Below are 24,181 nucleotides of genomic sequence, written 5' to 3' on the forward strand. Positions count from 1 at the left end.
AGATGGAATATGAATAGTGCAACTTTCTTTATCATAAATGCGATGACATTTTTCAAAACAAACATTTCATCGGGAACAATTCCAGTCTTTGGGGGCGAAAAAAAAAAGAACAAAACAGCCAGAGTAAGTATGCAGACATCCCAAAATAAATTTATAGTGTAGTTTGAGTACATTTGTTACTAATACCCCGAAGAGGGGTATTAGTAACAATTTAATATTGTCCCTTTTATAGTTTACAAGAATACAGTAGTATAGGACGAATAATTACAATCCAGGAGCAAAAGGGCAGCAGCACAACTGCATGCAGAAAGAAACAATCCATCACAACCCTAACATTGAAATCCTGGTTGATTTGTCGTTAAATTGTTATTCCAACATAACGCTGATCAGTTAATTTTACAAAAAGGACACATATTTATATATTAACCTCTGAAAAACAGTGAACCTTCCCTTAACCCCAGGAACAGAGTTCACCAATATCATTTGGTGAATCCAAGTTTTGTTTTCTTTGTAAATACAGTAAGTACCAAATGTAACAATCAAAAATAAACAAGCAATAGTACCTGCTGTTAGTAGATGTAACTTTTCATTTCATTTTAACAGCTCATTTTGTCAGTTCACTCTTGATCATCTAGTGTGCAATATCACTTCATGTGTTTTACTAACAATAAACAGCTCTTCAGTAAGGATTAGTTCACCTGTACACCAACGTCTCGTTTTGCACAGACCCTGACCAGAAAAGACACTCATTCCAAACAGCTTCGTCCTGTACAGCATTTTTAACATTGCTTAAGGCTTTTTTTTGCATACAAATTACTGTAGTTCATGTTAGACTAACATAACAGAAATATTTTTACAGATTGGAAATAAAAGTTGATATGATTACCTGACACAAACTGCATTTTAACAAGAGGCAATCAAAAAAAAAATAATTGTCTGAGCCCAACTGTACATGACGTCTAACTTTACGAACAGGAGTGATAATAGTTTCAGTACAAACCGAAGTTGGTATTAGCAAAATAGCAGATGGGAAACGTCACAAGAAAACAGGCACGAATATGTGGAAGAACAGGATGTAATTTCTGTCAAAAGCTCTTCTTAAAATCACGATTCATCGCTGAGCAGCATCGACGCAACCGATTTTGCAAGGAGGGAGGACTTACTGGAATCTAGTGGAGAAAACTATCTAATTTGAAAGGGACAGGATTCATCTTTACGCCATTTCTGAAACATTTACAGGGGGGATCCTCATAAGGAAATTATTTTCAAACATTCTAATTTTTCTTAAATCTCAATAAATAAATGTGACAAATGCATAACATAAATTTAACCCATAAAATAAACAAAAAAAAATAAAGCTATGGTATAGAAAGTAGCACTCTGCAAAAGCACTTGAGTGCTGAAGGGAGGAATGCCAAATGTTGGCAGCAATTTCTTTTTAGAGAAAGCGAGTACGGGGGCTCAAAAGTGCCTTTGTGGATAATACCCCCCGTCCTGCTTCCTCTGAGAAAGGGCTGTGTAGTTATGATTGCTGCTGTTCTGCTTCGTTATTATTTTCCACAACACGTTTTGCCGCACTTGGCGAGCTGGAGGTACTGTTGTCAAATCCCAGCTCAGCCAGTCCCTCTTCTGCGTTTGTCCATGAGTTCATTGATTCATTTACAGTCACTGTGTGTTCCTCCATCTGCTTCTGGAGGCTGTCCATCTCTTCCCTAAGAGCAAAAAGGAAAAGGCTTTTGAATCCAAAGTGCCATGTGACAACACCTAATACAGTGCCTTGAAAATCTATCAATACCTGCCACTAATTTGCATCTTACTGGAATTTCAAGTGATAGAACACAATAAAGCCACAGTAATGAAAAGGAAATACAGGGTTCACCAACTCAAATTTAATGCTTTTTAAGACAATTATGAAGGAAAGTTAACACCTGTATCACTACAAATATGGTCAAAAGAAAATTGCATACTTTATGATATTTTACTAATCTTAAAGGTAGTAGTACCCAGTTTTGATTTTTTTTTTTGCCCATGGCAAAGACGAACGTCGTCCAGTCAACTGGCGGTGACAGATGCAAAAAAGTTAGCCAGCTAGCTAGCAAGGGTCTATTATCAGCTAGCTAGCGCTGGCCTCAAACACCGAACTGAAAATGTTTGCGCGCATCTCAAATATTTGCTCGACAAAAAGTTCCCGCAAGAAAAATTGAAAAAACTGGAAAGACAAAACGAGAATAAATAGTGCGGTCACAAGAAAATTTAAGACCTCAGATTAACGTACTCAAGGCTAATTGGGATAGTTTTAGTACACTTTAATGCCTCAATTTTACATACAAGAATATAAGACTTCATAAGACTTTTTAAAGCGGTGTGGGCACCCTGTAGTAAATGATTTTCAATATCTTTGTAATGCTAAGAGAAATAATGGAAGAAAATTAAAATGCATGGTTAACCCCGCCCTGATTTGATACTCTGTACCTGATTTGATGCATGTTATTTTTATTTCATCTTTATTCATACAGGTTCTCTCATTGAGATCCAAGATCTCATTTACAAGAGAGACTTGTTTTGATTAAACAATAATGTTGCTGTAAGTTGTTTGGGGTATGTATACAGTACTTTTCCACACCTGGTCTAAAGTTTACACCGCTTTTTCTTTACTAAATGGTTTTACGCTCAGTGAAATTGGATGGAGAGTAGCTCTGAACATCTACTTTTCAGAAGCATTTAAGTCTGGATTTTGTCATTAGTCATTCTACCACATCCATTTCCTCGCTAAACATTGTTAGCTTTAGTTACATTCTGGTCTCACTTGAGCATCTACGTTTGCTATGTTCCCCATATAGATTTTCGCAAACATGATTTCCTGTGACTTTCCTCCAGCAAATGCTTTCTTCTTGCCATTTTTACATAAAACAGACAGATTTGTGGACTGCCTAACAGATAGTCATCCTGTAAAAGAAATCTTCTCCCTCTTGAGTTGTGAACCTCTATAGCCCATCCAGAGTTACTTCCTCTCTAAAGATTAAGTCGAGTTTTGTGTTGGTACAACATAAAATCAAAATAAATCACATCAAAGTTTGCCCATTACTCTCAGCTCACTCGCTTACTTTAGTTGTCGTAGACAGTTGTGCAGGTTGTTCAGAGGTTCCTTGTTTACAGACGTTGACGGTTTCAGTAATTCATCGAGCAGCGAGGCAGGCACCGGGCAGTCTGGGATCTTAACTGGGGTTACTGGGTTTGATGGGTTCCCGTCACTCTTCAGCTCCATCCGCTGCTGCTGCAACGACGACATCATCACAGGGACACGTTTAGTCACGTCAGCTCTCAACTCTTACACAGCCTGGTGTAAAGGGAGCTGAAAGACGTCTTACCTTCCTGAGACGAGTCTGTTTGAGGTCTTGTTTGAGCTGCTGGTTCTGCAGCAGGACAGTCTTCATGCTGTTTCTCAACTCGCCCACTTTGGCCTGAAGCATGAACTTGTCCTTTCTGGTGCTGCTCAGCTCTTCCTGGACGGTGTCCAGCTCCACCTTTATGTTCTGAAACAAGACAGCTGCACTTTAATTTTAAACAACACAACGAGCAGAAACCATGGCATCCTGCCAAACGAACAGGTAGCTTTGTTCAAAGCAATTCCTCGACTTAAACATTCCTTAAACTACTCCATATAGTTTTGTGTGTCTACTTTACAACGGTCTTTCTCAAACAGTGATCCGCGAATTAATGCTCGTTTACTGTGAGTAAACGAGGATTAATTTACAGCGACGTGACCTCAAAGCACGACGCGGAGGTTTTGGTTTAAAAATAATAATGGATAATAATAGTGGCATACAAGCAGGGCACTCAAAAGAAAAACTGAAGATACTGGTGGAATGAAAACAATGCCAGGACTATTTACACCATTGGAGGAATTCATGTCTGCAGAAATATTTGTCCATTTCTCGGCATGAGTTGCGCAAGTTTTATTTTTACTACACTTTTACGGTACGTAGCATGCCACCAGCACGGAGGTCCAAGTCTGCACTGCTGCAGCTGTGATGGTAACGAGGCAGAAGCAGCACTGCGTCCCACCGCTGACTAACTGCATCTTAACTCCTAAAATGAAATTATTATTTATGTCGGGCTTTCTTTGTGCCGAAAGAAGATTTTTGTGCCTGCCAAAGCAACTTGAGTCTATTTTTCTTTTATTATGTTTCTAAATTACAAATAGCCCTAAAATGTTATTAACACATACAACACTTGTAAGAAAGAACTTTTTTTTTCTTTTTCTTTTTTATGAATTGCTTGTGTTTTTTTAACCACTGGAAAAATGGCCTGAGTAAACTTATTCATGGCCAGTCACATTTACAAAGCAGCACCACTTTTCTCATTCGTGAGTAAAGAGACTAATATTTTCATTTCAGTTTGTGTTTATTAAGATGTTGCTATTGCGGGGAGGTGGAATTTCTAGGTGATCCGTGATGTTTGTTAAATGGGACGAGATTGAGAAACAAAGTGGAGGCTTGCCTGCAGGGCGATCTGGAAGTTGTCCAGCTCTCTGTGGTGGCATTGTTCCACCATCTCCAGCTGCTGCTTCTGTGCTTCAATCTCCCTCTGCCTCTGCTCCACCTCCCACTTCAGGTCCTCAACCTGAATCAGCAGAAAATATTAGACATCCATGCAACTTGAAGATATTTGATCTACGACGAGTGATGGGTCAGAAAGAAAAAAAAAAGAACTGCATCAGTCTTTATAAAACTGAAAGGCTGCACATCCAAAGTGCCTTGGCTACAAAAGGAACTGCAGGAGAAAAGCATCAACAGGAATATTGTGGCTTTTCTGGGATTTAGGTATAAACTTTGGGGGAGTTTATACCTCTTGGTTGGTGAGGGGCTGCTTAGCGAGTTCCTCATCCAGTTGTTTTCGCAGGATCTGGAGCTGGGAATGAGCCTCAGCGAGCTCCTGCTGGAACCTGGAAACATCCTGAGCGTGCTGGTCGTCCTGAGCCCTGCGGAGCGAGACACGTTCCACATGTATTATGCACGCGACCATAGATTATTTCTGCAGTCGTCAGGGCAACGTGCACGTACTGCAGCTTCAGAGCTTCGTTCTGCAGAGCTTTCACCAGGTCCTCTTTGGCCTGCAGGTCCTTCTTGATCTCTGACAGCTCAAGCATGGCCGCCCTGTAGTGCCGTCTGTTATGGGCTGCCTCTGCCTTTGCTGCTGCCACCTAGAGGACGCATCATAGAATTACAACCTGAAAAGAGCAAAGTTTTACAGAATCTCCAAGTTCTAACGCAGAATTAAAGAACGCAACAAATATGTATAATGAAAATCTTTTTTTAGAAATTATATATTAGTTTCTAACTATGAGATATGCTATGAGATATAATTCTATATTCTTTACATGGTCAAGCTGAATTGCATAAAATTCTGTTATTACATGTGGATCTCTTCATTGGTGCCTTTCTTGTTATATTTTACATGAAATCTAGAGAGATACAAACTTTTGTCCTCCATTTGCACCTTTCATAATTAGCTGCAGTTCCCAATTTTCTCTACAAGGCCAAAGCATTGTGTACATGCATATACAATGTGCCTTTATATGCATATTCAATATAATATCTAAACAGATATTATAGCCGAAACATTTATTTTCATTGCCATAATATTCATATTGATACTGCAATGGCGATTTGTTATATTGTGCAACTCTTATTCAAAGTTTCTCTTTAGTTTTAAATCAATCGTTACTCCAATACAATAAGCTGACAAAATTAGCTGTAGCATGACTGGGACTCCACCAATTCAGCTGAAATTAAAGATTATAAACATCCGTTAGACCATGCAGACCCTTAAATTTAGATATCAATCATGTAAAAGTTGAATTCCTCTCATGGAAGTGTAATGAATTCAAATCTTAAGGAGTTTGGTCCCTGCTGTGCTACAGTGTGTGACTTTTAACTGCTTCCGTTCACCCTTCACCTTGCTATTCTTCATACCTGTTCCTTCAAGTCTTTCACTTTGGTTTTCTCTTTCTCCAGAGCGAGTTGTAAAGTCTCAACCAACTGCTTCATTTGTTGGTCCTCCTCTTCTTTTCTCTTAAGAACAGCTTGGACCTAAAGAGAAACGGGAAGAAAAAAATGTAGCCAAGTCCTCACATCCGTTTTTCTTTTTTTTTTCTTTCAACATTTCAGGCATACCATAGAGAAGCTGGTTGCCTAAACTGAGTTGCAAATGTAATTTTTTTTTTCACCTGCAAGTTTAGCTGGACGAGATCCGCCTCCCTCTTTGCTAAGGCAGATTCCAAAATGTTAGCATGCTCCCGCAGTGCATTATGGGACTGTGACAAACCAGCGAGTTTCCCTTTTTCATGCTCCAGCTCGAGCGCCAACTTCTTGTTGGCGTCTTCCAACTTCCGGATCCGCTTCTTGAAACAGCGTGACTCCTGGAGCTGTGGGGGGAAAAAAACAAACACAACCCAGAACATGAACTCTGAGAAATTCTGAAAGATCAAAATAAAATAAGCTTTTTTATTTATTTATGTATTTATTTTAACCTCATCCTCCAGCTCCAGAACCTTCTCCTGGTAATCCTCCAGCTCCGTGGAGGTGAGAGTGATCACTTCCTGTAACTCCTTTTCCAACATGGTCTTGCTCTTTGTGACAGTCTGCAGTTCGGTTTGCAGAGCCTCAATTTTTTCCTGAATACAATATATCATTTTAACAGCTTTTAACCACTTAATCAGATTTTTCTGCCAGAAAAAAAAAGAAAAAAAGAATATTCACTTAAAGATTTTGAAAGCTCTGTCAACTTCACCTGTAAGGCCTGGCTGTTTCCGCCAACCAACAGCTGGGCGCGGAGCTTGGCTAGCTCTGCCTCTGCCGTCTCCTTGTCGGTCAGAGCCTCTTGGAGCCTTCTGCTCAGAATGCCCACGGCGTTCTCGTAGGCTTTGTGTTTGGCTTTCATCTCCTTCTGAGCGCTGGTCAGATCCGTTCCCAGCCTCTTCATGCGCACCTTCTGCTCCGAGATGGCCCTGTTTCGACACACGTAGCAGTTAACAGGAGGCCCGCTCAGAACAAAACGGGCAGGCTTCTTCACACACGTGCACACAGCGCACAACTGCGACGGGTTAATCCTCAGACAAAATCGACACTGTACGAGAACCGTGTTGTTTGTGTTTCTGAGATGTATATAAATGGTCTGTGTTGGATTGTTTCTAACGGCTGAAATCTCCAAAGCTGAACATGACTCACTTTTTGGCTTCCGCCTCCATCTGCTCCACCTGTTTCCTCAAGCTCTCATTCTCCTGAGTCGCGGCGGTGAGCTGGCTCTGATCGAACTGCAGGGACTGAGTAAGGAGGGGACAGAAGATATTTTTCCTTCACAACAAAGTATACTTTGAATAAACCGAAAATTTCCTTTAAAAAGAAAAAAAAAAAAAAAGATTTAAACAGCGGTACCTGAATTTGGGTTTCAAGCTGATCCCTTTCCGTCTGAATGGCCTGCAGATGGGCCTCCATGTTGTTCATCTGCTCCTGAACTCTGGCCACCTCCGTCTGCAAGCGGGCCTGCTCCAGCTCGGCCTTTTGCTTCTCGCCCTGGGCGCTCAGCAGCTCCTGCTTCAGGTCCTTCACTTCAGCCAGCAGGCGCTTCTTGGTGGACTTCAGCTCGCTGATGAGCTGGTCCTTGGAGCTGGCGTCCCGACGGTATGCTTCCACCATCACCTGTTCATTCAGCAACATTGTGTTTTATTGTTTTGTTTTGTTTTAGTCTGATTAAATGTTCAGAAAGAACTTTTTTTTAAAGAGATGTCTTGCTTATATTTGCTTTGACCGAAAACGCTGTTTTAATCCTACTGCATCATTTGGGAACTCGGGTCAGAGGTTAAGATAACACTGTGAGTAAAACAACCTTATTTTCTTCATTGTCTGAATATAATAATAATAATAATAATAATAATAATAATAATAATAATAATAATAATAATAATAATAAACTTTACAGGTCAAAAACAGTTTTCTTCTCCTTATTGACTATTAGGAAATGTAGTAAGCCTGCATTAGGAACTTTAGCATGTCTAAAGAGAGCAACAATTGGCAAGGTATAAGATAAATTTTTATTTTTATTTTTTTTTCCCCCACCAGGGTTTTTTTTTTTTTGTGGGCTCTAGTGTCCCTTATGTGAAAGTAGGCTGACAGGAAAGGGGTAAAAAGAGGGGGGAAGACATGCGGCAAATGTCGGCCGGGTCCAGGAATCGAACCCGTGACCGCCACGTCGAGGACTGAAGGCCTCCAAATGTGGGTCGCGCTGTCCCCTACGCCACCACAGCACGCCCCAGTACAAGATAAATTAATAGACACAGTTTTGTGCAATGTATGGGTATTTTAAAAAGAAACTTTAAATAGGTAAATATAACTTAATAAAATATAACAAATGAGACAAAAAGTCAACTAATTTTTCCCACTGTGGGACAATAAATAACTACCCAAAGTGTACAAAGCTCATATTTAGAAATATTTAGCTTTTTGTTCTTTTCAGCATGAAGCACATTTGACAACTTTATGCTTTTGCTACCGCCCTCACACTGATACGTTGTGCCAAACACAAACCGCATTTTCCACAAAACCCGTCGCCGTCGGCGGCTAACTGCTTTCATAGATTTGATGCGCTGACGCTTCGACAAGAAGCTCCAACTTTTAAAAATGCAGTGAATTGAACTTTTTTTTTTGTTGCTCTGTCAATCAGTTCCACCCTCTGCGTGACAGCCTGTCAAGAGCAATAAAGCAGCCGTTGCTCCGTGCAGCGCGGCGCGTCAACCAGCACTTCAGGCATTCGTCAGAGAAGCTGACTGCCGTTTGGCATCCTCCCACAACAACGTCACCGTCAGCCAGCTGGGACATTCAGGACAAATTTCTACATTTATGTCCTCTCTTCAGATTTTACCAATAAAGACGACAAAAAACAAAAGAATAAAAGAAGAAGATGCATTACCTTTTGTTGCTGGAACTGCTCCTTTAGTTTCTGCGCTTGTTTCTTCAGAGAATTATTGTCCTGTTGCAGAGATTCTATCTGCAAATTTTGAAACATTTTTAAATAAGTGACCCTCAACAAAGTGTTCAAACTACGACAAACCGTTTCCACTCTTGTTTTCTACCTGACTAGCTTTGATTTGGACTTCTTGTCTGAGCCGGTCCAGGACGTCCGAGGCCACCAGGACGTCCTCGCCCAGCCGCGCGGCCCCCTCATCCAGCTGGCTCTTATCGGCCCTGGCGGCCTGCAGCGCCACCTCCAGGACGATCTTCTCGTTCTGGAGGAACTGGATGGTGTCGTCCTTGGCGGCGCTCTCCGTCTGCAGCTCGTCCAGCTGGGCCTCCAGCTCCTGGTACCTGGCCTCCAGCTGGTTGATGGACTGTTCTTTGGTTTGTAGCGTCTCCTGAGTCGTCGTCAGCTGGCGCATCAGCTCCAGGTGTTCCTTCTGAAGCGACTGCAGCTGCAAGTCCTTTTGGGAAAGTGTCAACTTGACCTATCGCGGAAGAAACGAAAGACGTACGTCAGAGGAGGTCAGAAAGTTTACCGCCCAAGTCGGCTTTTCTCTGGTTTTTGCAGAAACTACCTGCTCCAGTTCCCTCTGCAGCGTCGTGGCTGTGTTAGCCAGCTTCACCAGGCGCTCTCGCTCTTCCTCAAACTCCTCCAGTTTGTGCTGCAGGTCGTCTTCCGCCATGGCTTTTGCGTCCTGGATCTGCTTGTAGGCGGCCTCTTGGGTCAGCATGTCGGCCTGCATCACAGACGAAAAAATTCAAACAATGAACCCGGCGGTTTTTATTTCCAATTACTTTTCAAGCAATTTCAACGTAAGTTTTCAAACTTTTTCCACACCGCACCTTGGAGATTAAAACTGAACTAAAAAAAAAGGTCACTTTCAATTGCTAACTATTATTTGATACTGCTTATTATTGTTCTTAATAATGTCTTAGAAAGTATTCCAGGTTCTACAGATGGGAAAAGGAAAACTAAAATACCCCAAAATTTTATGTTTTACAATTTTTCTCTCAACACACATTACAAAACTAATTTAACAAAAAGAAAAAACTATTTTAATGACATTTAATATGTAAAGTACAAGTCAATTGCAACAGATCAATAAATCACTGACACATTAAGAATAAGAAATAGTGTGTGACATAGACTGAGGACACAAGAAGAACAATGCCAGGACAAATGGGAAAAATGGATAAACATCACATCAACGTTACAGGACTAATTTTGGATACGAACGGTACCCTTGAATCTTGTGATACTGTAATAAGAGTCTCCCCCCCACTATGTTATATTTGTTTTGTTTGTTCTGCTTTATTTTTGTTTGTTTGTCTTTTTGTAGTGTTTGATTTTTTTTTTTTTTTTTGAAAATATTCTAAAAATTCCAATAAAAATAAAGTTAAAAAAAAAAAGAAAAAAAAAAAGAATAAGAAATAGTGTGTGTGGATTTCATTATGTGTAAGAAAATGTCTGGTTTCAACTGTAAATGTTTTCCGTGTTCAAATGTTTGTTACATATCGGATTTACTTATTACGATTTTTAATACTGTTTTTTGTTTGTTTGTTGTAAAAATCCCCTGGAAAATGAGACGATGAACCTCTAGGTGTTATATTATTATTATATTATAACAAATGAAAACAAAATCAAACATTGGATTGCATTTCTTATAAAACAGTGCAGTTTGAATATCAAGCACATTCCACATCGGACTGAGAGTCAAGCAATTCCAAGGATTTCAAGCACTGAACCTCAATGTATACCTCAATGCTTTGCAGCTGCACAGCGATGCGCTCCTTCTCTTTGATGGAGCGGTGTTGGGTCTCGGTCAGCTGATGGGAAAGCGTCACGTTCTCCAGCTTCAGGTGTTCCATGGCGCCAAACTGAGTCATCTGCCCCGCCTTCGAGAGACAGGTTGATGTTAAAAGCAACCTGTCTCGATTGCAACGTCTTGACGACGCGTTGCTAGATCACTGCCACCGCGGCTGATTCCTACCTGCATGTTGGCCATTTCGCTTTGCAGTCGCACCCTGGCCTCCTGGGCCAGCGCCAGCTGCTGCTGGTACCACTGCCTGACCTGCTGCAGCGAGTCGATCTCAGCCTGGGAGGTCTTCAGTCGGCTTTGGAGGGTGCTGCGCTCCAGCTGGACCTGCTGCAGCTGACCCTGGAGGCCCGCCATCTGCTGACGCAAGTCATGAACTGCGAAAAATAATGACAGTTGACAAAAAAACAAAACAGTTTTCTAATTGTGCTAGATTTTCTAAACATGCTCATCTCCACAGGTCCAGGATTTCCTCAAGGATAGAGTTTTTTTTTTTTTTAAGTCATGATGGTGAGCTGCTGTGTCTGAAACATACGTTACTGTTGTTCAAATTCAACATATGTTAACTTTAGGGTTGTTTTCACAGCATCATTCAACTTGATTTTCTTTAGGTAACGTTATTTCATCTTTTCTCTCCTTCTACTTTGAACTGTGTGTGTTTTTCTTCACTCCTGAACACAGCGCAGCACACAGTCGCTAGCTTCTCAGCTGGACTGGAAGGAGTCGGCGGTGCTGGTTTTTCAAATAAAGTAAATTTCAACATTTCCCTTCAAATTCGGATTATGGCTTTTATAAATATAGGTTATATCTTTATACATGTAAATAAGTTATGTGAATCTTTCAGCGTGTAGCGAATCAATTCCGATTTTTAGGGCCACGATTCGATTCGGAAACAATTTTTCATCCAGAAAATTATTTTTCTATTCAAATGGTCCAGAGATTCTGTTTTAAATTGACAAATTCTATAACATAAATTACTAGTATAAGGTTAGCTTAGCTGCCTGCTCTTTTCTTGGATGAAAAAATATTATCAAAGAATTATCCACGAGACAGCCGAGTGGAAGCGTAACGCGATAAGCATAGTACTCTCAAAAAGAATTCCCTGAACTAACAATTGTGATCTTTGATAGATTTATTATCTCTCTCTCTCTCTGTATATATATATATATATTTTAACTTTAAGGTATGGTGGCGCACTGCGACAGACTGGCGACCTGTCCAGGGTGAACCCCGCCTCTCGCCCGGAACGTTAGCTGGAGATAGACACCAGCAACCCTCCCGACCCCATTAGGGACAAAGGGTGTATAGAAAATGGATGGATGGTATGGTGGCGCAATGATCAATTACATGTAAAGGAAACCCTTCTGTCTCTGTTAAGTCACCTGTGTTGTCCCTTGAAGTCATCGTGTTCTGCAGCTCCTCCAACTTCGCCATCAGCCGGTTGTATTGGTCTTCAGAAACTTTCAGGTCGTTGCTTAGAGAGGTCAAACTGGCGTTCTTGCTCTCCAAACTGCCCTGGAGCTCCACCATAGCCTTCTCTAGCTGTCTGCAGTTTTGGCGCAGCGTGCCGACTTCTGAGCTGAGAGCACTTTGCCTCTCCTGGCTGATCTGAGCCTCTTCTCTCTTGGCCTGCAGCTGCGCGTTCACTGTAGCAAGCTGGGCCTGGAGCTCCGTCTTCTCTTTGAGAGCCTAGAGGCAACAGGGAGTAGTAAGAGAACTTCAGCCAAGTCTTCCAGGAGTTTACAGAGCAGCAATAGCTTATGGGTGGCACGAATGTACATATTTATTTGTGCTGCATCTGTGGCTTTCCAATATGCTTTTAATATTCAGCTTTTTTTGATGACATTTAAAGATGTTTACATATTTAGTTCTTGGCTTGTGATTTGTCTCGTTTTTGTCCACTCCATACTGGGGGAAACGATCTCAACCGTCAACATTAACACTTCTTCTGGTTAGTTATTTCCACAATAACTAAGTAATACCAGCTTGCGTTGACCACAGCACTATCTCAGGCAAAAAAAAAAAAAAAGAAAAAGAAAAATCATTATGCATCAAAAAAAAACCCACAGAAAGCTACTTTCAGTTTCAGTGAGAGATTTAAAATGAAGTCAGATGAAGCACAGAGATGTGTAGACCTACTGGGTTAAAAAACTGTACTTTTTGTGACATGTAGAGACATATAATTCATTCAGACTGCGACAAAATGAGTAAGCACAAGACTTTGAGGAGATAACAGGAAGGCTTTACAAGGTACATTAAGGTTGTTTTATATTTTTGAGTTCTCAACTTTTAGAAAAAAACTGGATTTGGAAACACCACAGAGTACTAGGACTAGGCTAAGAAAAAAAATGAAAAAATTACCAGAATAAAGTTGTAATTTGACAAGAATAAAGTCATCATATTATCAGAATAAAGTCTCATGACAATTAAGTCAAACATAATACAAGAATAATCTCTAAATAAAAAAAGTCACAGTAATACTAGAAAAAGTCGTAACGATACAAGAATAATCTCATAGTATCACCAGATTAAAGTCAGAATATTAAGAAAAGGAAGTAGTAATTTTATGAGAATTCATACACAAAAACAATAATAAAAAATAAAATGAGGAATGTTGAGCATCTTGTGAAGTTGAACTTTGGTATTTTAAATGTTGTAAACAGTCTGGTTAAAAATACACAAACACATTATGTACATTTTGAAATACATATCCTGCTCAGTTCCACATTCCTTGGATCAGGGCAATTAGTTCCAATAATCACAGTTTGATTAGGCTATATTCTTGTCTTTAATGCCCAGCATGCTTTTCTTCATTTTGTTCATTTGTTTTTATATATCTTTAATACTTTCTTTAATCTTTGCTGTTAAACCTGAATTTCTCTACCATATGACTATATAAGGATATTTCTATTCTACTCTGTATGATTTTTAAAAATCTCTATATTAATTTTGTCCGAACTGTTTAAAGTCTACTTTATTGGTAATTAATTAAGCACTAAACAACGAAGAAACAAGGAATCAAAGTTACATTCCTGACTAAAAACTAAAAGACCTCACATACCAATAAATAAGAACAAATGGTGATAAGAAAAGTTTCCCATAATCCAAAAAAAGACATTGTATTAAAAAATTCTCATAAACCACTTAGTATTTTAAAAACACAAACTCTTATATAGTGAACATCTTAGATGGGATTCAGCTTCCTCTGTTGATTTAATTAGTAAATATTTTATATGAAAGGAGCAAAAATATGACATTAGTGGCTTATTACCTGACTGGCTTCAGATGACAAGGATTCCAGTTGCCCCTCGAGCCTCATTTTCTCTTTTAGCACCTGGAGCATCTCATCGTGACCCATCACTGAACTCTCCAAAGAAACGCTGCAATTTAAAAATGCAGAAGAGTTAGCGAAAGTAAAAAGAATCATAATCTTAAAAAAAGGACAACACAATATTCACAATATTCAATACCTGCTGGAGAAACTGTCCCTCCGGCTGCGCAGCTCTCCCGTTCCCTCCCTCTCCATCTCCAGCAGGTGCTGCTCGTCGCTCGCCGCCTGCAGCACCTCCTGCAGCGACGGGAACTGACCCATGGCCTCGGGGGCAATCTCCCTCCCCTCCACCGTGTACGGCCCTTGTTGCCGTTCCACGGCGGCCGAGAGCGTCGCGTAGGTTCCCCTCGTGGACACGCTGCTGTAGGAGGAGCTGTCGCTGTCGTTGCCGTCATTGCCGGGCTTCGCTCCGGCTTCGCTGCCGTCCATCTCCGAGCTGTTGTCGTTGAGCTGGAGCGAAGTGCTGGCCTTCGAGTCTGCGCTGCTCTCTGACAGCATGCTGACTTCTGACAGCGTAGACACGGAGCTGATGGAGGACCGGCTGACATCTGCTGTGGTCATGCCCCCGCCTCCAGCACCGCCGCCGCCGCCCCCTCCGCCTTCGCTCTCAGGAGACTTGTAGTCAGCTAAGGAATGAATCTTACTGGGACGTGGAGATCTGGATTTCTTCTCCTTGCTGGGAGGAATTCCAAGGCTGCCCAGTTTGGGGCCACGTGGAACACTGGTCCGGAGGAAAGAATACTCTGTGGTCATGGCAACAGCGTTAGCGCGTGGTAGCGCCTCAGGATGGAGCATTAGTTCAGGATCTAGAGTACTGAAGGGCCGGCTTTTAGGGGTACGATGAGCCTGGGAAGAGGAAAGAGTCATAAAAACTATCAATAACTATACCCATCGCAATAAGCAATAAATCAATTAATCGCATGATACCGTACATTAAAACAAGCTCAATAATTTCCACTTGCATCATTTATCGTTTTCCTCTCTCTCTCTTTCCACCAAAAACTGACAAAAGTTTTCCGTCTGGTGTTTTGGTCTCAACAAGCCCCTTATTTTGAAGGACAATTTTGTTTTCATACATTTTGGGTTTTTTCCTGTATTTTTATTTACTTTTTCTTAGTATTTAAAATGTCTTCCAGTTCCAGTGCACCTGACTGCCTTCAGAGTCACCTGGCTAGGCAATGAGCTGTTCTGTGTGAAATTTAATCCCAGCTTTAATCCAGCTGAATGAGTGAATAAGCAGCAGCATGAAGGCACAGGAACACAACAAATGGATTAGAGCACAGGTGGTAAAAAGAGAAAAAAAAAAAAAGGAATCATTTTCCTTTGGTTGAGCTCGTAAGATCCAAATCGGGGCAATAATTTGATTTATATCAAGTTTTGGCAGTAGCTCTGCTCGAGCGTGCCTCATTTTAAGAGCAAACTTGGATTCCTCAAAGATGACATAAGTATAGGAATAAAAGCAAAGCAGTGGCAGCACTCACTCACCCTCTCCTTTTGCCGCTGAACCCTGTACTGTTTGAGTTGCTCTTCCAGACGCCGGCGAGCTTCCAGGCGAATCTTTTCCTCGTTTTCCATCTCCAGACATGGTTTCTGGTTGGCTGCAGCGAGAGAAGGTAGGTCAAACTGAAGACTCTTCCTCACCGCACAATTTACAGCAGAACTAGTGAAGCCACAACAACGTCTCTCGATTCCAAGGAAGATGTTGCCGTGTTAATGGGTAAAGCTTCCCGGAAGGCCACTTTGAAAAGCAAGTATTTAAAAAAAATAAAATAAAAAATGGAGCTGCACAACATCCCTGTGGAATAGTAAGAGACTCGTACAGGGTTCCTACACTTTTCAAATTTTAGTTTTCCGGCAGTTTTTTTTTTATTTTATTTACGTGCAACTAGGGGTGCACCGATTGCAGTTTTCTGGCCGATCACCAATCTTTAAAAATTGTGACCTGTTGATTCCAATTCTTCACTTTTTTTTAATAACTATCACTCAGTTACATAATCAAAATACACAGATCTGTCACTTTGGAGGCTTTTAAGGGGGGGGAAAAAGTCAGTAGAGGTGTCTGAAAAGTCACTAAATGTTGGCAAAAAAGTTGCTAAATTGGCAACTGTGCAGTGATTTCTTTTTTCTTCATTTTAGTAAGTCATCGCTTATGGCAGAGAAAAGGGGGACACAGGGTGTTTTTGGTAGATAAGATCAGCTTCTAATGTCACCCATCGTCCAAAATTAAGAAAATTGGGTCCAATCAATCACCGCACTCCTAACAATAATCTATTGTAAACTGAAAGTACAGAACACGTAGCAGCATTTACGGAAGTATATTGTTCTTATGAGCTGATCTTCTTATAAACATCTTCTTCAATACAAGATAATACTCATTTTACTAAACTAGGTTTACAACTAGCGTAAAATAGAGAAAGCTATTTAAACTTTAGGACAGCACAGAGTCGAGTTACAAGAATATCCTAACATCCACAATCATAAACTAAGTTGGGTTCGTTGGGTCTTTCCCAATGTTTACTAAAGGTAATATATGAAGGCTGTATAAAAAGAACTAATTTTCTGAGCAAATTCAAGCTTCATTTAGTTTTTTTGTTTTTGTTTTAGTCTTTCAGAGAAGCTAGCATACAGAATTAACTCTGCAAACGTGGTTTTCTACAGATGCCCAATATCTGAACAATGCGGTTTCGATCGCAATTTCACCGTGTGCAATTTTAAAATGACATGGATACAATATTTCCAATTCCTATAATAATATAAAAAATACAATCACACAGTATAGTTCTGTGTTCTTGCATCCCCATTGAGACACGGAAAACAAAACCAAGACAGTGTAGGAACCCTGCATGTCGCACATTAAGCAGATTCATGCCGTTATGATGCTGTTATTTTCCCGTTAGAAGTTAATAAGGAGCCAAACTAAATAACCAGTCTTCTCATGCGTACAAACAGCATTAATCATAACAAAAAAAAAAAAAGAAACATCACCAAACTGAAACATCACCAAAGAAAAGTTAACATAACACAGGCATTAGTTCCAAAACAGCCATTATCCCACACAATGTTCCAAAAAAAACACCCACAGCAAAAAGTGATCAAGATATCCGTCAACTCCAGATTAGAAATGCAGAAAAACAGCACACTTATTAAGAGACTTCCAATGAAACCTTCTCACAAGTGAAAAATCAATGCATTCCACAGCAAAAAAGGGATTAAAATTAGAGAAAGGGACAGAAAGGGGCATTCACTCTTGATATTTTGTTGCTTTGTTTTTTGTTTTTTTTTTTTTGCTTACACAGTTCAGTCTCCTGCATAGGCATACTGAGTTTGAGGGACTGCAAAGCGTCACCCTTGTGAACCTTGACCTCAGCACTAGAGCCTTCAGCCTTCACTACCGTCATGGGTGGATAAGCAGCCACACCTGGGGAGGACTCTTGGCTCGGCGGGTTGATGGGAGAGCTGCTGCACTGCGGAGGGGATCCGTTTGGAAGGGTGCCTCCGGCGGCACCGAGGCCGTCTGCCGGTCCGTTCCCGTTTGGCAGCGCGTCTGAAGAGAGAGGACCTAAAATAGAGGGGAATGGAAAACGTCATAGTGCTTTCGGGAGATTTTTGAAATGTTGGGAGCATTACGTTTCTATGGCGATTTAACTGGTAAACAATCCTCTCTTCACGAAGCTTCCTGTCCTGTTCATTGAATTCATTTTTTTCTCCCACGTCTCATCACTTGTACTGTTATTGTCTGGAGAGTTTAGCTGTGACATCTTGCACAACAACTCTTCCCCCTGCCGATTTCCTCAAAATATGCCACAGCAGACATTTCTCTGGAGAATGGGAGGCGTCTATGAGCTTTGCGGATAATATTCGAACACATTTAGGCGTTGTTAACTTCATTTGTGAACATACCTTGAAAATTCCTTAAGCAAGCATTCCTCTACGGAAGGTGAAACGTAGCCAAGAAACCAGCTACAGCAGATGCGATCGTCCTGACAAACCAGCTGATCAGCTTTGTCGAGCAACTATGTTGTGATTTTAAAGCAACACTAGGTTGCTAAAACCTCCCTGCGGCTGCCTTTACTTTTGCACAACTGCGTATTGTTCAAGTAACTATTTGCTTCTTCATTAGTAGCAGTTACATCATAAACAAAACCTGGCTTAAGGATTGGAAGAGGCTGACGTAATATTAACAGACACATATTTGTTGCTTTCAGAGATTCTTAGGATTTTTTTTTTATTTATCTGCTAAGCAATGGACCATTTAAACTGATCAAACCCACAAAGTATTGTGACAACTAAGATATCTGCAGGTTTGAGCAATCCAAATGTAAAACTTTTTTTTTTTTCTCCAAAGAGTTTTTGCGACGCTAGTGGCTCGTATTTTTTGTGACAGTAGGCAGACAGGAAAGAGGGCGAGGCGAGGGGGCAAGACATGCGGCAAAGGTCGCCGGGACCGGGAGCCGAACCCGTGACGTCCGCGTCGAGGACTAAGGCCTCCAAACGTGGGGCGTGCTAACACAGCACACACCCAAATGTAAAACTTAAGACATTTTTAATGCCAGCTGGAATGAAAATCATCGGGAATGATTGGGGGATCTTCCTGGCTGGTATGGGCTGACAACAGAAGTGAGGCAGTGGTAAAAAAATGGACGTCGTCCAGCCAATTGGTCAGAAATTTACACTTATCCAGAGAGAAAAACTAGTTATTACATAGGTAATAACCAGGGTTATTACCTATGTTAAGTCGCAGCTAGCTACCGACCGCCTCGAGTTACAAAACATAATGAAGACGTCTGTGTGAGACTCAAACTTTTATCTGACAGAAAAGTCATGCAAGAAAAAACACTATATGGAAGATTGAACATTCCTGTCATGAAATAATTTTAAGACTTGTGATTAGCGTATTTAAGACCAACTTGAATTTCTTTAAAAATACATTTCAGGCATTTAAACGTCTTGGCTTTGAATGCAGAATTTAAGACGTTTTAGCCTTTTTAAGACTGTCTGACCTGTGTTTTTAAAGTAACAAAGCTTTTAGTCACTATCAAATAAAAAAATAGAAAAATATATATATTTTTAAAAATATTACTATTAATCTGTGCACATCACTTGGCATCCACAGAAGAAATTGGTACATACATAGTAATTGTAATATCAGTGAGTGCAATATTAATTTCACGAAGGACATTTGGAATACACTGGCAGTTGGATGAAGCTTCGCTGACGTCAACGTCCACACCTGACAAATGACATTACAGCAACCAAAGAATGGTAGAAATAAACATGAGAAAAGTGTTGGAAAAATGGGGATTTATCACAACTTGCCATATTTGCCAAAACTGCTGCTCATCCTGGTATTATAGAGTTTACACACAATTTCAAATGGTGCATTGACTTGGGGAAAGAGTGGATGCCCAAAGCATATCCACTAGTTGGAGATCTTGATGCCCGCATCAATATGCATTTTAAATATAAAAAAATATATATAAGTCAATAAAACTTCAAAACATATTAACTACCTCCAAAGCTGTGTGTGAAACAGGGTTTTTGCAACATTTTCTTAGGTTGGCATTAAAAACCCAAAATCAGAAATAAAGGTTGCAAAAAATACAGCTTGTCGTGTGTAAAGCTGTTCTATGTTTTTTTTAATTGCATTTTTCCCCCCTACTGTTTACAAATTAAAGATTAAAACAGTTATTTTTCCCCCCGGCCCCTGCTATACGGTGTGTAGGGGTGTGTGTGTGTGTGGGTGTGTGTGTGTGTGTGTGTGTGTGTGTGCTGTGTAGCGGTAAATGGTTTATCAATTAGGTCCTCGATTGTTGGAGGTGCTTCTAATTACGTGGACACCTGGATGGTATATAAGGAGCGCCGTTCCACTCATTTGAAGTTGCTGGCTGTCCGACGCAAATACCAGACGCAGACAACCTGGAGATCCAGGCCTCGCCGAGAACCGGACTCCCTGGTGGGGAGGGTTCAGGCTAAAGGAGTGCGGATCTATTACATCTTGGGCTGTCATCCATGGATCCCCTACACCAGTGTTTCCCAATTCCAGTCCGGGGGGCCCCCTGCTCTGCATGCTTTAGATGTGCCTCTATACCGGAACAGCTGATTCAAATGATTGCATGACATCTTCTGCAGCCACCAAGTGCTGCAGGAGCCTGTTAATCACCCAAAGATTCAATCCAGGTGTGTGGCAGAAGGGAAACACCCAAAACAGGGGTGTCAAACTGCAGTCCTCAAGGGCCGCTGTCCTGCAACTTTTAGATGTGCCTCCGCTGCACCACACCTGAATAGAATAATTAGGACATTAGCAAGGCTGTGGAGAACTGGTCTACACAATGAGGAGGTAATTAAGCCATTTCATTCCAGTGTTTTGTACCTGTGGCACATCTAAATACCTCAGGACAGCGACCCTTGAGGACTGGAGCTTGACACCCCTGACCTAAAACATGCAGACAGGGGGGCCCCGAGGACTGGAATTGGGAAACACTGCCCTAGACAATTAGGTTCTTTTCAAATAAAATGCCTCTAGAAGGCTAAAACTTTGTCTGGTTTCCGTGTCCTCTCTATTTTTTGTTGCGGCCAGCTGAGCCGGGCCGTAACACCCCTCCTAAAGCTTGCTATGCGCAGAACGCAAACATAGCTGATGACTAATGAGACCTCAGTTTAGTTATTTAGCATGTTAGTTCAAAGAGCTGTGAGACATGGAGCAGTAAGAAGCTCAGCCTTTGGTAGTAATCACCATAAACGGGCCAGACCTGCCAAAAAACTACACTGTGGAGAAACAAACTAGCAGTAATATGCATAGCGAAAAGGACATTTGCAGAACAAAGTGCAGAGGTGAAACTGAACAAAGTATATGTGATACTATGGAGGAATGAAGAGGAGGCCCAAGGGGTCTCGTGCCCATTTCTTCATAACTGATCCAGTTACCCAGCGACCTTCTTTACATCACTGACACGCAGTGTAGGGTGGTGGCTAACGTTAACGCATGCCATTCACTCAAAACCATACAATTGAAATAATCCTTATCTGTACAGAATAAGCGCTCACCGTTAAGAAGCTCGTTTGTCTTTTGGATGCTCTCCAGCCCTTTTTTGAGTGCGTTGACTTCCACAGTGGAGTCCTCCTCTTCCTCGCATCTTATTACTGGGTCTTCTCTACTGGCCTCCATCTCAACAGCCTCTGATTTACCACCACAACCCACTTCCACCGAGAAGAGCAACAGCCACGGCGCAGCAGGCGCTTTATTGCAAATGACGTCTTATTTAAAGCATTTTCTGGGGACGGAGGCTCCCCAGGAACGTGTCTGAGCCAAGGAACACTTTACTGTCTGAGGAGAGAAAAGAATGACAATTAATACATCAGTTATCTTGCAGCTTCTCACCAGTGTCCGCTTGTGTTGTGTAACAGCACAGCATACTTTAAACACTAGAAAATTCCTGAAGAAATTTAACTGGGGCCTGCAAAGTGTGCCCATCGGTTTGGACCCAGCGTTCTGATGCTAAAAATTAGCATCAATGCTAAAGAAAGCTGCAATGTAATCAACAGCATGTGAAGAGTATCAAGCATGTTGATGAACCTGGACTTGCACCATTCAATATGTTAAAATTAGTGCATAAGCTAAAATTAGCCAAATGCTAATGTAACCCTAAATGCTGTGAGTAGCATGTGGGGTATTATTAGAATGTTTCCTTAGATTTACTTCCTACATTCAGTGTCATAAACATGGCTAATATGTAAGACAAATAGCTAAAAGCTTATTTTAGGGAAAAGGCTAATGCTAATGCAGTATGCAGCATGCACTAGTACCGCGATTCATTAGCATTCAGTATGAGAGAAAAAGATAATGCAAGGTAATATTATTGCACCGCCATTGGGTGTAGAATAATAGGTGCTGCCATTGCTTTGCATGGCAGGCCCCAATAAGCCAGAGTTAAGCACTGTAACAAGCTGCTACAGCAGTTAAATAGATTGAAAACCCTTAAAATAAACTTAAATTGTAAACAAGGCTGTCTTGTCTAGTTGAAATACCAATAGTTTTATCATTTTTTTGACTATACCTTTTACACTTCTGACATCTATAAAAAACTTCAGAAATTAAAGGAATTACCAAGCCAACCAAATCTATTTTACTGTCACATCCAACTGTGTGTAAACGATGCTGATCTCTGAATAAATAAGAAATATCCAAGACAAACTCATACATAACACAAATAAATACAACTCAATTCTAGGTTATATGAAAATGTTACGGTCTCCATTATTACAATAAAAGTAAGTGGCCTACTCTTTGTCTATGACACAATTCATTCTCATCACATTTGACCTGAATAGTGGTCATGAAAATAGAATGACATTTTTTTGACAAGGCAAGTGTCACTTCATTCATATACTACAACCTTTGCTTACATTTTACTTTATGGTATGAAATTTATAACAAAGCTTATTCTAAAAGCACAGAAACAAAATTAATCTGCTTTTAGTTTTTGGAGGAAATAAATTGTCATGAGACCGTCTACTGCAAGACTTCAGTCAGAGGCGTCTCCAGATTCGTTTCAAGACTGACTGATACAGGAGATCCTTTCTTTCCGCAGCATCACAGCCCACAATGACTTTCAGAAGATACTTGGGTGATATGCGTTACAACATTGAATTTCCTTTTGAGATAAATAAAGTATTTTTGAACTGAATTACAAAAACAGCAGCTGCGGTAGGGAAAAAAAATCATGTAAATATCAAAGACTTTGTATTCGAGGACCTGCTCAAAATTGTTTGCTCAATTGTTTCGGGAAATTTGCCCCAGTGTCCATGAATGCACCAGAACAATCGGTCAGCGCGCATTTACAATAAATGCAAAATTCTGTGGAAATAAGCAGTGACATTCTGTCAGTTAATGGGCAAATATTTCACTTTTGAACTGAGGGGGACTGTCACCGTAGAATCACCCAAACCTCCTTTGTGTTTTGCATCATGTTATTTAGAGTAGACTATGACAACCTTTGGCTTGGAGGCTAATTTACCTATTGTACAGCAGACAAGTTACGTACTGCAGTTCAGGTGTAGAGGAGGTCAGTGGAACGATTCAAACCCATAACTGATCAAACAGAATCCAGATGTTTCGTAAAGATTGGTTAGCACGGTTATTAGGGATCACCGACACCAGCTAGAAGCAGATGACAGACCAGGCTGTATGTGGCTAAAGCTGGTTAGCATGCTAACAAAACAGCTAGGTGTGTACCCAAAGGGAAGCTAACGCTGCTAAGTTGCTAGCAACAAAGATCAACGACGCCACCTGAAAGGCGTTTTCTGGAAAATTGTAAGGAGGCAAACCAATTACCCAACATCACGTAAGTATATTACCGCACCAAAGTGCAAATGATAAGATGACAAATTCCCTAAAGGACAATAAAAACTCACCCTTTAGGTGAGCTTCGCCGCTTACTACGTGGCTGTTTAGTTTCCGTTCCTTTACCCGTCCGACGAGAAACAGACAACGACTGTGCAAAAAGGAAAATGAAATAAAGCTGTCCTCTTAGAGAGTTTACTGAATGATATATAAATTATTCGGATGTTATCCTTCAAATGCTAATAACACTGGTATATTAATTACACGAATCATAACATGGCGAGAATAGTTTCTAGTGTGTCGTATGTGATAAAATGTATAGAAATAGAAGCAAGTAGACTGCAGTGGTTTCGTTGCCCAGTAAAAACGGTCCTCCATAGTATGTGTGGCAAATTCGATTTATTAACCGACACAGCTCTGTTTCGAAATTCGATTATATATATATATATATATATATATATATATATATATATATATATATATATATATATATATATATATATATAGATAGATAGATAGATAGATAGATAGATAGATAGATAGATAGATAGATAGATAGATAGATAGATAGATAGATAGATAGATAGATAGATAGATAGATAGATAGATAGATAGATAGATAGATAGATAGATAGATAGATAGTGTTACGACTGGCGTCGTCAACTTAATTAATGCAAA

The 24,181-nt window shown here is 40.6% G+C and overlaps 1 protein-coding gene across 4 annotated transcripts; it reads right to left on the minus strand.

Annotated features, from left to right (window-relative positions):
• Window positions 1-3: 3 nt before the first annotated feature.
• golga3 (golgin A3) lies at window positions 4-23,864 on the minus strand. Of its 4 annotated transcripts, none has more exons than XM_044111828.1 (24): window positions 23,574-23,864; window positions 21,207-21,486; window positions 17,581-17,721; window positions 15,648-15,760; window positions 14,302-15,008; window positions 14,103-14,211; window positions 12,214-12,520; window positions 11,006-11,208; window positions 10,773-10,910; window positions 9,590-9,751; window positions 9,131-9,499; window positions 8,968-9,045; window positions 7,437-7,700; window positions 7,230-7,324; window positions 6,793-7,009; window positions 6,533-6,676; window positions 6,230-6,427; window positions 5,976-6,092; window positions 5,064-5,203; window positions 4,849-4,981; window positions 4,501-4,623; window positions 3,369-3,533; window positions 3,105-3,271; window positions 4-1,712 (listed from the first exon to the last, which is right to left on the minus strand). In XM_044111828.1, exons 2-24 carry the CDS (start codon window positions 21,325-21,327, stop codon window positions 1,523-1,525), a joined length of 4,401 nt encoding a protein of 1,466 aa, XP_043967763.1. In that variant the 5' UTR covers window positions 21,328-21,486; window positions 23,574-23,864; the 3' UTR covers window positions 4-1,522. The 4 variants fall into 4 exon arrangements, with proteins under 4 accessions (XP_043967763.1, XP_043967761.1, XP_043967760.1 ...); XM_044111826.1 differs by having other exon boundaries at window positions 17,455-17,721; XM_044111825.1 differs by having other exon boundaries at window positions 3,105-3,274; window positions 17,455-17,721.
• Between the last annotated feature and the right edge of the window lie 317 nt (window positions 23,865-24,181).

Source organism: Gambusia affinis, linkage group LG03, assembly GCF_019740435.1.
Source record: "Gambusia affinis linkage group LG03, SWU_Gaff_1.0, whole genome shotgun sequence".
NCBI lineage: Eukaryota > Metazoa > Chordata > Actinopteri > Cyprinodontiformes > Poeciliidae > Gambusia > Gambusia affinis.

Coding starts and splice junctions, on each gene's coding strand:
- golga3 (XM_044111825.1), bottom strand. CDS start 21,327: ATGGAGGCCAGTAGAGAAGACCCAGTAATAAGATGCGAGGAAGAGGAG. Junction 12,521..14,102: donor TGTCATCTGAAGCCAGTCAG/GTAATAAGCCAC, acceptor TGTTGCCTCTAG/GCTCTCAAAGAGAAGACGGA. Junction 4,624..4,848: donor AGCCCCTCACCAACCAAGAG/GTATAAACTCCC, acceptor CTGCTGATTCAG/GTTGAGGACCTGAAGTGGGA.